Below are 16,670 nucleotides of genomic sequence, written 5' to 3' on the forward strand. Positions count from 1 at the left end.
TTCGCACCTAAGAATAAACTGGCAAAGGAAGTGTACGTGTCACTGGGATACCAAAAAATGTCAACTCTTACCTCCCTGTGCATTTGTACAAGTGCCTTTTCAATGAATCTTTCCAATCCATTTTTCAAGGTTTGGTATTCAGTTCTTCTCTTTCAAGAACTGAAAAGGGATGTGACAGTAGTATATCTATTCACAAAAACACAAACTGTTTTATTACTGCTTGTTGCTAGCTAGAAAAAAAAAAAAAAAAAAAAAAAGGCCTTTCTTCTCTTATTTGACATCAGTCCAAACTGAATCTTCAACCTCTGGGATGCTCAAATACATTTCAAGTTGCAGATATGCCAAAAGATCACCTGAAACACTATATGGACTCATTGCTTCTGCAAAACCATGTTTTCTTTCAGATTTGCTTTAATTAAATTCAATTACCAGTTAAGCTTGAAATGAAAAAAACAAGCTTTATTTTAACAAATCGTATTGATTTAAAAACTGTATTTCCAATTACGTATTAAAGAAAAAACTTCGGCCTGTCAATTAAGGTTTCTCTAAAGCATTGCTTAGCTACCGCAGTTTGACAGAACCACACCTCAGGAGGACCAGTCTCTAGAATAGAGCTCAAAAACTAATTGTGAGAGCCATCAAATTCACCCTCTCAACTCCAGAGCTATGAGCTGACACCTTTCTTCCTTCCTATTTCCTTCCTTCCTATTTCCTCCTCATTTTTACTTTCAAGAAATACTGTTTCTCCTAATTACAAAATGATGGCCTTTCAGAATTTTTTACCCAAGTAACAGACTTAGTACCAGGCTTTGAAGTGTACGTGTACATGTCTCCTTCACTACTTGCTTATGCAGCCTGAAGAGTGTGGAAAATGAAATTTAGTAAAAATGAATGAATGAAAATGAAATTTATGAAGTGGCAGAGATTAATCCATGTGCCTTGAATACTACCCAAACAAACAAATAAATTATTCTTTCACCAGCATAATTAGCTAAAACTATCAAAAGAAACAATAATCAATATTTTCCTAACTTGATTTGAAAAGGGATCTCTCCTGTAAAAGAATTAAAACCGATTTTAAAAGCTATGCATAATTAGTTTGGCTGTATCTGATAAAGTAGACGTCAACTGATCTCAACTGATTTCCAGCAGATAAAATGCAACAGATATCACACCATTTTAGGTAAAGGTAATATACTGTCAGTTCAATAAATAATATTGCTAACCTCAGACACTAAGTAAATATTATTCTTTGTGAAGAATATTCCACATTTTATAGAAACTTAAGACCAGAATAATCACTTGCAGGTACTGCAGACAACCATACTACATGATCTTGAATAATTTATCAAGTTCTGCCTTAAAATGAGACCGATTTCCTGAGAAGGCTACTCCTCCCGGACAGCTGCAACCAAACCTCATTTCTCAGTGTACCAGAATTAGTTGGAGCTCCATGGACAAGCAGGAAACTGAAAGCAGGCATTGCCCCCTACCCAGGCCTGTCTACCTTCCTGTCAGCCACTGCTTCCTACTTTGCAATATCACTTCAATTGTATTTGTATAACTGTTCTACAGGTCTGATACTGAAATATATCAGCGCACTAGAACTTTTTAAAATAACTCGAGTTTTGGCATCAGAGTGAAAAAAGATATTACAGAGGCAGAAACATGCAGCAGAGGTTTCCAACTCTTTAAAATAACTTTTCTGTGAAGAAAAATATCTCCAAAAATCTATAACTTCTGCAAGTAGCGTAGGAGATAAATGAAGATGGAAGATGTGACTGAAAAAGCACAGCGAACTCATTCATTTTTTTTTCCACAGCTTACCAGATTGGTGACAGAAACATGACCTTGCTGAGAGAAACACAGTTTTATATTCCAACTGCTCAGCAATTCTCTCTCTGATCTTATTTCTTTACAGTCCTTTAAATTCTTGTTCAAGACATGTATTTAATGGAAAATAGTCTTGTAAGCGTGACAGAAAAAATTAAACATTACAAAATATTTTTTCCTTGGGCTTAAATATCTCTAAGTCAAAAGATAAAATTTTTAGAAATTTCTCTACTGAACAGCAAATTGCCCTAGATTAGTACAAGTCTAACCAACCTAGTCGCAAATCTGGCTTGATCAAATTAACTTACAGGTGTCAAAGCTTTACAAACACATTTGTTTCCATATTGGTATTTATAAATGCTGTACTGGTGTCCTCTTTACAGAATACTAAACAAGGAAAAAGGGACCAAAAGGGAAAAGAGAAAAAAAGAAAAATATACTACTAACTGCAGACAATTGCAAGAACTAACTAATATAAAACAACACTTTCCTAAAGAGTTTCCACAGTTTCTGGTTTAATACCTTCACAAACTATGGAACATGGGCCACTTTCTCTAGACAACATTAAAATCAGTATATTGACCAAATATTTCTAAATATAACAATGTATTTAAATTAAGAATATTATGATGTTAAAGTAATAAAAATTGTCTTTCATTTTTTTACCCCATTAAGTAGAATTCCTGAAACAAGAAGAAACCAAGCAAAAACTACTTTGTGATACTTTGCATGAAAATGAAGTACCTGTCTGAAGAGTGTTCTATTGAAAAATTCTCTTGTTTTTTTAAATGTATGTGACGTATACTTTGTTGGACTGAGATTTTGGAAAGAACACTCTAGTCTCCATAGTTAATTTTGAAACCATTAAAATTTCCTATTGCACAGTATACTCAGCTGATTTTTAGCAAAAACCAAAACAGTTTTAGCAAAACAAAAGCAATCTTTAATTAGGACCTTAAATCTCAAGAAATTTTTCTAAATAACTACAGCTTGAGTCCAACATACAGAACACTGAAAAAAGATTATTTGTATACAGTGTTCTGCCTCTACAAAAATCTACACCCCCTAGGTACGATTATGTAAACAAGACAAACTATGCATTAGTACCATGTTACAGTAAATCGGTTTCATCACTAACCTTTGGCCAATTGTTTTCTTAGTTTCAAAATAGCATCGATGTCACAGTCAGCAGCAGCATATGCATGAGGTATAGTAGTTTTAGATTCTGTTAATCTCTTAGCAATAACTCTTCGGATGTTGCTAGCTGGGATTTCTGTGAATGTGCCCTAGAAAGAAATCATATACTGCATACTAAATATCAAGAGCGCAAACATACTTCCCCTCTGATGAAACAGGACTCCAGCACTGATGTATTATCCCTAACTCCTGCTCACTTCAAATATCCCCTACATACCAAAACATGACATGTTCCAACTACTGAAATTAATGATTAAAACCATTGAGCGTTCCAGTCGATTCCACTTAACCTGGATCAACAGGTTTTACCGAATAGTTTCACTTTACAGTATAGAATTAATCCTACTGTCCTAACAGACTGCTTAAAAAATTCCAAATATTCAGGCACTAATTCCCAGCCAGAGTATATGAGCACTGTTCCATCTGCCAGACTGGGCATACTGCTCAGAATATGTTTTGTTCTATTTAAATTGTAATAAAATATTTCCTCAGTAAGCTACTGCTTTTTCAGTTCCCTTAGTGGTTCCTTAAGACAGGCTTTACTGCATCTCTTTTGTTACTCTCCTCTTTCCTTCCAGATATATTCAGTAAAGTTTCAAGGCAGAAGTTTTCCCAGCTTCTTCCTAGAGGTAAGTCAACTCTCAAGCAATCACTTGAAATATCAGTGACTACAGAAAGCAAGAAAATAAGTGATTCAGTACAGTATTATTTTGTATACCTCATCTGTTACATGTATGCTACATATTGAGTAATAGTCAACACACAACAAATTGCAATATGTGTGTTCTGCTGCAATCATATAACATTTTTCCTGTAATGGAAAAATATCCAAGTTTGAGCTTTCTGTGCTTCATTTAGTTCTTTGCACAGGGTAAAAAAGAGCAGCATTTTCTGATTGTTATGAATTGTAGCTACACTGTAAACTTCAGCCTCTGAAGATTCAAATTTTGTTCTAAAGTCAGAAAGATTTTTCCCTGCATTTTTCACAAAAGCTTTTCAATTTTTACTAATGTGCATTTCAGCATAGGTATTTCTAACATTTTTAACAGAAACTGTATTTAGGTGATAGAGTTTGCAACATTACTCTTCAAAGCAACCACTAAGCCTTTCTTTCCTCGCTTCTTGACAACTCATCAATGGATATTTACATATACTGCAGGAAAGTGAAGTACAGTACAATGAAGTACAGCAAAATTAAGTCAGGATACAAGTTCCTCCAAGTTTGGAAATACACAATGACATACTGATACTGCAGGGATTGAGGTGTATTATTGATTTCTAAACTAGTGCCATCTTCATGTTTGGGGACTGAAATAAAACTGCTGCCTCTCTGACTTTCCCCTTCCTTAAGGCTCACATTGCAAATTGTCTCATGGCTTCAATTTGCAAGTTACACAAAGTAGTGTGCATAGTTCCAAGAGCTCTGAAGTTTGAATTACACTGCTCTAGAATCATTCAAACATACTGAAAAATGCATGTGCCTGGCCTTGGCATCTTGGTGGCCTTAGTTTCCTTCATCTCTCCAGTTCTGGAAATCTCATATAGCTACTTAAGTAGCCATGGCAATATTTAGCTGTAGTGATGTTGAGGACTTAACAGAAACATTACCAGTGCAGCAGATTGTCCTGGTGTGGAAACTGGTGGAACTGCTGGCCTTGGATAAGCAGAAGCCATAGCTGTTGCTTGTGAAGAAAGCTGCACTGCAGTAGGCTGGGGAAGAGCTGGAGAAACCACAGGTTTCAATTCACTGGGTTTGCCCTTCTGCTTCACTTGCAGAAGTTTGAGAGCATCCCTGGTGATTAAACACAGAAAACATTTGTGTTAGAGAAGCATATTATTCATCATCACTAACTGTGAGCATACATGATAATTTCTGAATTGTGCTAACAATTCTTCTAAATAAGATACCAGAGTATACTTACTCAGGCTATAAAGTCTCAAAAACTGTTTCATCCATTATATTTGTAATCATTTAAATTTAATGTAATTAATTAGTGCTCACAAAAAAAAAAAAAATGAGTAGTAATTTATCACTCATTTCTCTGTATCTTTCTAACAGAAATGTCCACAAACAGGCGTAGATGGTACGCAAGTCCATATGTCATAGGCAATTTGAAAGATAGCACCACACTAAAGAACCAAAGCCAAGAACTGAGTAACATGTAACAGTCCGAGGTGTGGCTGAACCTCATCTGCTCTATAAGCATTCTCCCAGGGTCTTTACACAGATATAGCTGCCACCACAAAAATTCCCTCTTATGGGTACAGTATGACAGACATAAGTAAACTTCTATCTTTAAGCTATAAGACCACATCTATCCTAGGTTCATTGTATTTATAAAGTAACATGCTAAAGATAGCACCTATGAGGATAAACAGAAAAGACTATTTACACCACCACTGCCAATTGCAAGGGAAATGAGCTATAGTAAAACTTCTGGTTTGCAGGTATTACTGTTGTACTAGCAACTTATTAGAAGAGCTGTATCATTAACAGATCTCTCTTTATGCTCAAGATATGATAACAAAAATCTGTACCATATACTCTAGATAAACCTCTACCACTTCATGATGATATCACCACAGCATGTACACAAAAGTTTAAGTACACAAAATTTTACTGCATAAACTGGCAGAGGAAATGAAAAATAAGTTAAAAATAGACATATATAAAATAATATTTAATATATATTTATATTTTGTATATTATATAAATATTTGTTATACATACATATAAAAATAATTTTCCCCCTACCAATTCCACATGATTTAAGTGAATAAAAAAATAGGTACAGCAATGCTATGGCTGTCATGGGTGCAAGATTGTGAGCCTGCATATACATAAATTTGGAAGAGGTACCAAAGCAAGTCAAATTAAACAGATTTCAGTACAAGTCAGGCAAACAGATACTTTATCAGAACTGGGAGTTGGACACCTCTTCCTACTCTATAAACCTCTACCAATACAGGACAGTAATGGACAAAGATGAGACAGAGGTAACAAACATAAAAGAGAGCAGTCTGCTCCATAGAAAAGATACCAGAGCTTCATAAACATTTATTAAACAATGATGTACCCTACTGAACTGTTATTACTAGAAGTATGCAAATACTGGCAACTCCGTTACACTTCAGTTTACCATTACTAAAGAAGTGTGCAGTCTTTTCACTTTATGTTAGCCAAAATCCAAACAATGGTGAAAGTAAACTGAGTACTTTGTGCTCAAAATATACTTTGCTTGAAATGGACAAGTTTATACACACACCTAAAAATCACTAAGGATCAGACAGTGCAAGAGAAGATGCACACATTAACACTAGCTTCCTCTAGTGGCAGTTACTGTTACTAAATTGTCCCAATGCTCTGTCTCCTGAACATCCGATTATTCAATTAACAGATTTCCTGGAAGAAGGAAAAAGGTGAGCAGAGAACGTTACATATTAGAAACTTTTAGGTATTCGACTTACTGCGCTATCAACATTGTAGGAGAAACTTGTTCCTCCCTGGTGGCAGCTAAAAAATTGCAGGCAGCATAGATCCCACTGAAAATTTGTACTCATTAAATATGCATGACATGAGTCTCTGGAAAACCAGCACTACATGCGTATGCTGTGCCTTATTTGCAAGCTGAAAATGCAAATGCTTGAGCAGCTCCAAGATCCCAAATCACAGTGACAGCTGGTAGTAAGGTACAGATGGGAGGAACATAGCATCAAAAGAACATAGTTATTATTTCTAACTAGCCTCCCCACCTTTTTATGGTTTCATTTATAAATTGCTAGATCACTAGTGAAAATTATAAGAAAGGGCAGAAGCAACCTGAAAAAAAATCAGCAATTCTGACTCAGCTCTCCCAAACAGTGTCTGAGGTGATGACTAGGAACACTGGGCAATCTTTGATAGAAATTGTGAGTTACTTTGTACCGACACATGGATTTCCTAGTATATTTCTGAAGAAAGCAAAAGATATTGCTTAAAAGTAAAAAAGCTGACAATCTATAAAACAAAAACAAGCAGGAAGACAACAGTAATCCAGCCTTGCACAGATACACAAAAGAAATGAAGTACCAGCCTACTAAGGGAGTAGATTATGACAGAGAAAGCTACTAAGTGAAAGCTCCTGTTACTGTTAAAAGTTTTACAGTGAATTGAATTTAAAGATAGAAATTTGGGAAGAAATAATCTCGCTTGCTTACATAGCTCAGTATCTCTCTTTATTTCTTACAATCTGCTGAGTGTAGCCCTGTTCAACAAGGAAACTCAAGAGTTTAAAAGTGAAAAGTGAACTTGCAATACACCCTTAAAGAATACATCACTCATTTACTTGGAAGAGAGACCATGAGTCACACAGCTATAAAGCATGGCATGCATTTTAACAGTAATCTCAAGTTAGCAAAATAAATATTTTCCTGAATATCTGTAGCAGCTCTTTACAAAAAATCTGCAAACATTTCATTTCAAACTGAACATAATAGCAGAGCCTGTAGGTATCTGAAAGATTAACACCATTTCAAAACAACTTATAAAAAAAAAAGTTTGTTTCTTAAAATGACATTTCAAAGTCAAATATTTTGTATGGAAGAAAGTAGTTTTGAATAAAGAAGATTTTGTTAGATAACTCTTGTAGTTAAAGAAAACTCTCTGCTACATCTCCATGACAACTAGGGAATGTTAATTAGGCAGCTCAAAGTCCTAGAGGGTTTACACCTGCCATAGCCCAGTAACACATCATAAATTAACACTACATTTACTTAAGACAAAACATACTGATAGTTTGCTGTTACATTGGATATTATATCTATTCAAGACCTTATTTTATCTCAACTCAGCCAAAGACCATAGGAAAAAAAGAGTTCTAAAAAACCAGCAGACTTCCAATGTCTACTTCTCTGGGTTCAATTCCAAGTCACCATCAGGGTAAGAACTGGTTGTTTTTGAATGGAACTAAAAGTACAGCAGCTAACAAGGTCTGTGTAGGCAAATTATGGCATTTTTCAAAAGGAGTAACTTGACTGAGAACAAAATTAAATATTTCTGCCAAAATCCTTATGTCCAATAATATACATGCTAATGTGAAAATAACGCACCATTTCAAGGCCATGGACTTTGGATATACCACAACATGTTTTTATACACAAGTTCCTCATCCCAAGGCTTGAGTGACAATCATTACATCAGAACACTCAAAAAGTATAGGAAACTACTAGAAGCCTGATCACAACAAACCACAGGTTTGTAAACAAACATTCTTTAAATCAAAGATGATGTCTTATAATTTACACTTCATTGCTCTGCTTAGCCTAATAAAAAAGGGAACAAATTAAACCCCGACAGATTTCAAAACTGAACTTCAGTGAAAGCAGCAAAATATCTGAACTCCCACAAGAAACGGAGTTGAAGAAAACAGGCTACTGGTATTTTATTTTGGCTCTGAATACATCTCTGAGTAGCAAAATTATTGAGATCAACAATGGTAGCTAACAGTGGTGCCCAGGAGTTGACAGCCACCACCTGAGCTGCAGGAAATGTGACAGCAGCTCAGATGGAACATAAAAAACAAAATTTTTTTTTAAATTAAAGGCTTCTTACAACTTCTGTTCTCCATATCTTCTCAATAGGTTTTTCAAATTCAACTAAGCCACTCCCACATAGAAAAAAAAAAGTTGCATTTTAAATAAATGAACTATTCAAGTTCATGGAGATTGCTCTAGGTTCAAATAAAGAAATAATAGAATATGAGGTTGTAGCTTCACTGAAATATCTACATACTCTTTAGTGAAGATTCCTCGAGGCCCAGAAGGAGTAATATTGCTTTGATCTAGTCCATGTGTTTCCAGAATGTTGCGAGCTGCAGGACTTAAGCGAATCCTAAAGAAATCAGGAGAACAATAAGATTAACTTATTTATTTTAATGGATATCAAGAGAAACTACACAATATATACCCTATTTCAGAAGCAACAGCTAGGGAATAAAACTGTTCTGTACAAAGGCTGCAATCCTAACACTGAAGCCGGACTGTGCCCCTTTCACCAAGCTTTAACATAACGTTGAATTTAAAAAAACCCACAAAAATAAAGACTGTAAAACTCACGTCCAAACTTTCCTCTTACAGTAGTGTTGCAATATACTTGTGGATTCCTCTGGAAAAGGGTAATCAGTGAAGAACCAAATACATTTTTAAGAACACCTTGTTACAGTAACATTAAAAAATTAGTTTTAGGAGCTCAGACAAGAGGGTTGCTCATCTCTATTATTTGTTTGCCTAGCTGTAATTGCATCATTAATGCAGTTTAATTATAATATTAACTTTGCCCTAGCCTCAATTTTATTTTATAGGATTGATTTAATGAAATGGCTACTTTTTCAGAAAGCAAAAGCCATACAGATGTAGTTGCATAATTTAGTATCCACTTTAGAAGACTAAATATTAAGCCCTCCCACACTAAAACCTTTCAATCTGCATATAATTAAGATATATTATAATACTAATAAACCTGCCATCTTGACCTATCCGGGGTATGCTCAATAGTAACATTTTTGCCTGGAAACAGAAAGAGTTATCAACTACAAAGCACAGTACACAGCTACAGAACATACAGTGCCCCTTAGCATGATCTGCTTTCTGAAATGAGGAAAAACAACAAACATGTAGAGATTTCAGAATTCTTAGATACAAAAGCAGCAAAGTTTTCAGAAAATAATGAATACACGGTTTCAAATCTTTTCACAAAATCTCCAATTCATTATTTTCTAAGAGAGACTATATTCCCACCATGCTGAGTTTTAAGAACTGTCCATAAACCACCGGCAAAGAAAACCTATGTCATAAATGACCACTTGTTTTCAAAGATGTCAATACATCTCTAATCAACAGCTGCAGTGAAACAGATGCAGTTCTGATGTTCTTTGGTACTAAAATGCAATACCTAATCCTTTCAAGGACCCTTTCCTTGGATCACACCCCTGCTACAGGTAATGTTTGGGCAATGGACCCCAATTAGTTGTCTTCCACTTGCATGAGGAAAACCTAAATGGTGACAGCAAAAGTAAACATAGCAAACCAGATAGAAAAGTTAATGAGGTTTGAAAGAAAACAAACAAACAAACAACCCCCCAAAACAAAAAATCAAACCCATACACACTCCAAAACTACCCAAACCAAACAGATTGCATAGTACATGCCACCAAAATTAGTTTCCTATTATTTTCTTTAATAGGCTGTAATTTTACAGTTTTTGTGTTATTACAGTTCACTCCAAATAAGGGGCAATACCTCCAAATAAGGTACATCCTGCAACACAAACCAGTGATTTACAGATTATTGCTACCTGACTAACACTTTGAGGTTAATTTACTCCTCTCTCTAAGATGCTTGCAATGCTTAGAGTACCCTAGCAAATCAAAACAAGAGCATGTAAATCCACAGTTTTGAGTTTTTCATATTCCACTGTTATGGAAATAAGAAGAAATTTTTTCTGCTATCAAAAGTGCAAGAGCTTGGAAGGGGTTTGGAGTTCACCATTTGTTTGTTTACTTTTTTCTCCTAATAAAATAAATAGAAAACAAGGTATAGGTAAACTAGGCATCCAATACATAACCATTAGTGTCCATCATATATAAATACAACTTCTTACTAATCTAAGTTTAGAATCCTTCATAAAGCAGTATTAAGTCAAAATAAAGCACACCCATAGAAAGTGTTCTAATAAAACCATGTTCAAATTTATTGAGCTTACAAGCAGAGAAATATTCTGGGTAGACCAGTTTTATTACCTCACACATACTGAAACACTCTTTTAAACTAACAGCTTAATACTAGGTAAAAAGGGACAAAAGATTCTTTTTGGTTTAGCTCTACTGATCTAACTAAACACGAGTTCCATTTCATAACAAACATAGAAACTTACTGCAATTTTCCAGGTTTCTGTTCCACTTTAAAAGGGGCTGAAACAGAAGGACCTGCAGGAGTTGAGGTAAGAGCAGGTACTGGTGGAGCCAGAGAAGATGGATCACTACCGTCAGCTGGTATTTCAACTTGCTTCCAGTCCTGTCCTTCCTCTACCAGCAGACAGATTAGCGAGCCCAAGCGTACATTTTTGCTTCCTTCTTCCACCTTAATTTAAGATAATGAGAACATTAAGTTACACATTGCACTGTCTGGACTAATAGGACTAAAAATAGTAGATGTTGAATAAAATGATACATATTTTCTTGATGAAATGTCATTAATATACCTGACATTTCATCAAGAAAATATGTATCATTTTATTCCTACTATTAATAAGATGACTCATTACCAAGATTAATTACAGTTGCTATTATAAGGTGAGGAATACAAACTTATGCCTCCAAATCCTATACATCTAAAGTCAGCATTCAGAAATCAAACTAAGCAAGTTACAGACTACTGAGTACCTCCTGGAATAAACTCAAAATACACGTGCTTGTCTAATCTTTGTAAACAGAGTCTGAAAACTTTGCTGGACACACTGAGCAGATACACTTTAAGGCATCTACCCTGTATCTAGCACTGTTACATTTCAAAACACATATTTGTAAATTTAGAAGCTGAGGAACAAAAAGAGACCAAAACTCCGCAACAACAGTGCCTCATTACTTCTTTTTGAAAAAGATGACACTTGCTTTCCACTAACTTCCACCTTTGTCTATTTTATCATAACTGGTACCAAATAACAAGTCTGTCCAGCAAGAAAGTGATAGCACTTACGCAGTATGTAAACCCCCATTTCAAAGAACATCTGAACAAAAAATTACAGAAAGATAAATATAAGCTAATCCAATATAATCGAATTAGACTGGATAAGGCAAATCTATTCTAGATGTTCATTTTAAAACAAAACTATATCTGTATCACAGTCAACATATCACTTTGATGTTTTGGCAGATAAAGGCATGGCAGTTGTGCTAACAACTTAATGAAGAGCTTCTCCTACAGTCTCTGAAATGGTTGCAGAAGTACAATTATTTAGGCTCTCAAAAGCAACATTTCCAGGCCATCAGGCCAAATATAGAGATAGCCCTTTAGGACCACAAATAGTCAAATACACCTTCAACTGTATCAGCCCAAATAGAGTTAATTTCCTAACAAAGAAAACAGACACTTTATTTACACCATAAAGCCATAATGCACATACATTTTCCTCAAAAGGAGCTAGTATGTATCTGCAATTCTGACATTTTACCCAAGAAAATGCAAATCACTACCATATGAAAAGCCCAAAGACAGACACACAGAATAAAAATATAGAAAGTATCAAGTATCACACTGTTTCTACTGCCTTAATTTGGTTTTCTAGGCACTTAAACAGTAATAAATAAAACAGAATTCTGTAAAGACTGTACTATGCAGATGCAAATACCAGTAAGTTATAACTCAGATAAGATTGTTGTCTGCACACTGTTGACTCCACTGACAGAATGTATCAGATTTCACAGGATTACGTAGTTCTAGCTCCCTCACTAGGACAGATACTAGACATAAGAAGGAACAAAGGCAAATTTTTCCTCAGTATGTTCTGATAAAACATCTCACATTTACGGTTTTGTCACTTCACTTCTTTTTTCCCCCCATGAACAGTAGGTAAATTCCAGTGTAATACTACTTCTTTAAAAATATTTGTTAGATGAAAAAAAAAATTTAAAAGCTAGTTCAATGCTTCTTGTTCTGATCAAAATGCTGAAGTTATTAACTAACAACTTTACAGCATTATCATACTTAGCACTGAAAAAGGTATTTAGAAAAACAAAACTATCAGCACAATACTCAGATGTTTGAGCCATACCAATGATGATGAAAACCACATATATTCCCCAAGTTCAAAATACTCCCCCCACAGCATATAAATATGCAGCAGTTAATTGTTTTTCCCAAAATAAGAATAAATCATTTATGTCTTCTCTTTGCTCTACAAAGGCTTGCACATACAAGAAAGAACACTTACTTTTAAAAGCAGTTTACATATTGTAACCGAATAGACCAAGAACTGCGACATGCTTGTGGTGTCAAGTCCTTACCACAGTTTTAGTGTCAGAGTGCTTTAGTAGTGCTATGATGATACATGAAGACATTTAGTTGAGCCTTCAGAAATGTAACACAAAATTTGTACTAGTTAGGGTTTATAACCCAGTATTATAGAAGGATTCAAAGCCATCAATGTTCTCAACTCTCACTCTTCAGCGCAAGCCAGTGATGTTCTTTCTTATGTTCAGCACTCCAAGACAGTTATGTGAAAACTCCAGCATTCCTTATTTTCCAATATAAGCTTCCAGCCCAGATGACTGCAGAGATTACACTTTTTTAAAGTGTACACAAGTATTTTCTTAAAAAACATGTTTTTAAACACACAGCCTTTGCATCTGAAAACTAGGACAAAGAAAAATTGTTATTATTTTACTTAACTTTTCATCTTCTGGATTTTTGAGTAACTTCTACATTTTCATAATTCACAATACCAGAAAACCTCTCTGCATAAATCTCAATGAAGCCCAGAATTTCAGATGTAGAAAGAGCTGAAATAAGTAGCTTCACAATACTTCTATTACTGTGTACACACAGCCAAGATGAGTCAAAAAGATCCTAACTTTGCTGACAAACCAACAAAGCACAGATGACCCCTGACAAGGAGAAAAAAAAATGGAAAAGATTAAGTGCAAAGACAAATGAAGTTCCCTGTTGCCACTGCATCTCAGTGCTTTAGTCACTAACATACATATACCAAAGTAGATGTTTATTTCCTACACTGAGAAGAAAGATGGACAGAACCTATGCTGGCTCACTCTGCCTTGAAAGTTTTATATAAAGCAGTTCCAGTTCATATCAATTATCATTTTGGTCATGAATGGCAGTGAATATTAAGTGCAGTTCTTAAACAATCATTCATCATCTGGTTTTGGTCAAAATTTAACTAATAAGTATTTTAGGCAAAAAAAAAAAAGTGTTAATGAGTGATCAACATACATCACCATATTGGCATCACATGAATGATACTTTCATTCAGTCATTTAATCTTTTACTGCATTTTACACTGAATCAGATGTGATCATTAAAGACCTATCCAGAAAGGAATATATGTATCAGTATCTATTTTATGGTTAGCCTGCTCATTCTTAAATGATACGTACTTACATCACACACTCAGAAAAAACAAGCAGGGTTACAGATCTAATGAACCATCTGCCTTTTACGGTTGAGATAAAAACCAAAGTGTTAGGTTGATAGTGTGTTTATTTGACTCAGTTTTCCACACTGAACTCAGTCAAGGTGGTGCAGAATTGTGGTTGGAACCAAAGAACATGAAATTGTTGGCTCATTTCTTTTAGGAAGTGAGTAAACTTCAGCTAAATGCATCAAACATTCCTAATTTCCTAACGACTACATCACATTCTGAAATTTTTGAGTGGCTTCTGGAAGGGGAGTTTTTCAATAAGAAATGATCTCTCCATCCACAAACCTAAGGCAACTTAATATTATAAACCTTACACAAATGTCTACTGAACACCCAATATAGTGCAGAAATATCCATAGGATACTGTAGAAAGACTACTAAGGATCATACTTAAGGTAGGAAAAAAAAAAAAAAATCAGAAATTTTCTAGTCTTATTGCTCCCCTATTATTTCAGTTTCCAAAACATCAGGTTTCCTCTGAAATTATTAGGAGACCAGAATAAAAACCTATTTGTGCATCTATTTTGTACTCTAAAACTTAAGCCCCTTGTCTCTAGATTCCAAAAACGGGCATTAAAAGAATCCATTGAAGACTTTGTTTCCGTAATAATCTGTTTGTGTTACTTCAATAAAGCTGACTCTTTTCCCTTAATCTGAAAGACAATATAGTTACATTCCATCTCCTGGCACCTCCTTCTCAGACTCAGCTCTCAGCATATGATTTTGATTGGATTATGTGGATATCTTGGCTAAAGCTGTGTGTCACTGCTATCATGTAGTTGCTAGATATTCTGGTTTTGATCTATCAAAAAACACTGCACAACAGCAATACAAACAAATTTTGGAATTTGGAATGCATTTGGAATATAAGAAAGGAAACAGGAAAAACACAGCTTCTGAAATACTAATGCTACTTGCAGTCATTGTGAATTACTATTAAAGAAACTTGAAAAATCAATATTGAAGTCTGCTATTCTTTTCTTAATGTCTCTCTAGGAATCATTCTCTAATACTTTTGGCAGAGACAATCCCCATATTTCCTCTTCACATAATCTAAAAGAGCAGTAGCTGTAAATGTAGAATAGGTACTTCATATTAAAAAAAAAATGATGAAGAGTTTGCACAAGTTTTGTCAAGGCTATTAGATGCAAAATAATTTTCAGAAACATTCAAAACTGAAGAAGAGAGAATTAAAAACAGTGAAAGCATTACTCACCCAGTAATTATTAAAATAACTACACGAAGACTAAAAAAAAAAAATTTAAATATACGTCTGATGTGAGATTGTGTCCTGGGATAGCAGAACAGATCCTCTGAAACTCATTAGATACGTTGCTCTACAGTTGAACAGAAAAACTTAGACGTTTCAAGGTATTACAAAATAAACAGATCATCTGGGAAAACTTACTATTTAGCAACATAAATTAAAAGAAGGAAAATATTTACAAACCTCTTAGCTTTTATATAAACTAGTCTTTAAAATGCAAGTTATCCTAGAGAAAATAGCCACTAATGATAATTTCTTGTAAGCCCTGATAGACTTCATTGCAGCTGAGTTCCATCTTACAACACCTCTCCTCTCCACCTAGCCCTCCTGACCTATTTCGATGCTTTCATTTTTGCAAAGTATGTTAATTCCCTTCACATACACAAAAAGGACTAAACAGACCATCACTTCTTAAATGCTGCCAGGCAGGGAACTACTTTTTTTGTTTGTTTGTTTTGTTTTTGGTTTTGTTTTGTTTTAAAGGATAACTATGCAGATACATGCTGTTGTAAGAAAATACAACTGTAGTAGAGATAGGCAACCTAATATATCAACCCGAAGAGCTTTCATAATAGCAGCAGAAATGTGTATCTCACTGTGTGTAAAGCAGAATATTCTCTTGCACACTGATGGCTCCAGGAACCAGTCTGCACCTATGCCCATTCTGTTGTTTCCTAAGTAGCTAGGCAGCAACTATTAGTAACACCAGTATGCCTGCATATAATTATGGAATCCACAACTCTGCTGTGGATATTCCCTACATGAGACCTCCCTGACTAAATAACATAGAATTTACTATAAATGTTTGCCCTTAACAGCATTTTCTTTCAGAGTGAAAACTTGGTTCTTAGTGACTGTAGGACTGTTAGCAGAATAACACAGTTTTAGTTAAGTCGAAAAGGCTCCAAGATCACACAGGAAACTAGCTAACATGAGTCAATATAAACAGGCAAAAAAGCAGGGGTGAGAGAAGCATAGCCTATTTTATTTTGGAAATGTTCCATTAAAAGCTTGAGAAGCATTACACTCTATAAAGCCCTGATGAGGCTTTAGATAGAATATTTAATTCAGTTTTAGAGTACCATACTTCCAAGACAAATTGTTAAAGACAGTTTGAAGGATTATAAGAGGAAAAAAAAAAGAGAATTTTGAAAACAATCCTTTGGGGGTTGAAGAACGTAAGCT

At 34.8% G+C, this 16,670-nt stretch overlaps 1 protein-coding gene across 4 annotated transcripts in view; it reads right to left on the reverse strand.

Annotated features, from left to right (window-relative positions):
* PDHX (pyruvate dehydrogenase complex component X) overlaps positions 1-16,670 on the reverse strand; it is a 75,067-nt gene that overhangs the window by 28,605 nt on the left and 29,792 nt on the right. For all 4 annotated transcript variants that reach the window (XM_021284549.2, XM_005500229.4, XM_021284550.2 and 1 more), the window contains exons 4-7: positions 10,940-11,145; positions 8,801-8,899; positions 4,639-4,822; positions 2,972-3,119 (exon numbers count right to left, since the gene is read on the reverse strand). In XM_021284549.2, the coding sequence (XP_021140224.1) occupies positions 2,972-3,119; positions 4,639-4,822; positions 8,801-8,899; positions 10,940-11,145 (637 nt within the window). The remainder of the gene's footprint in view (positions 1-2,971; positions 3,120-4,638; positions 4,823-8,800; positions 8,900-10,939; positions 11,146-16,670) is intronic.

This window comes from Columba livia, chromosome 5 (assembly GCF_036013475.1).
Source record: "Columba livia isolate bColLiv1 breed racing homer chromosome 5, bColLiv1.pat.W.v2, whole genome shotgun sequence".
Taxonomy (NCBI): Eukaryota; Metazoa; Chordata; class Aves; order Columbiformes; family Columbidae; genus Columba; species Columba livia.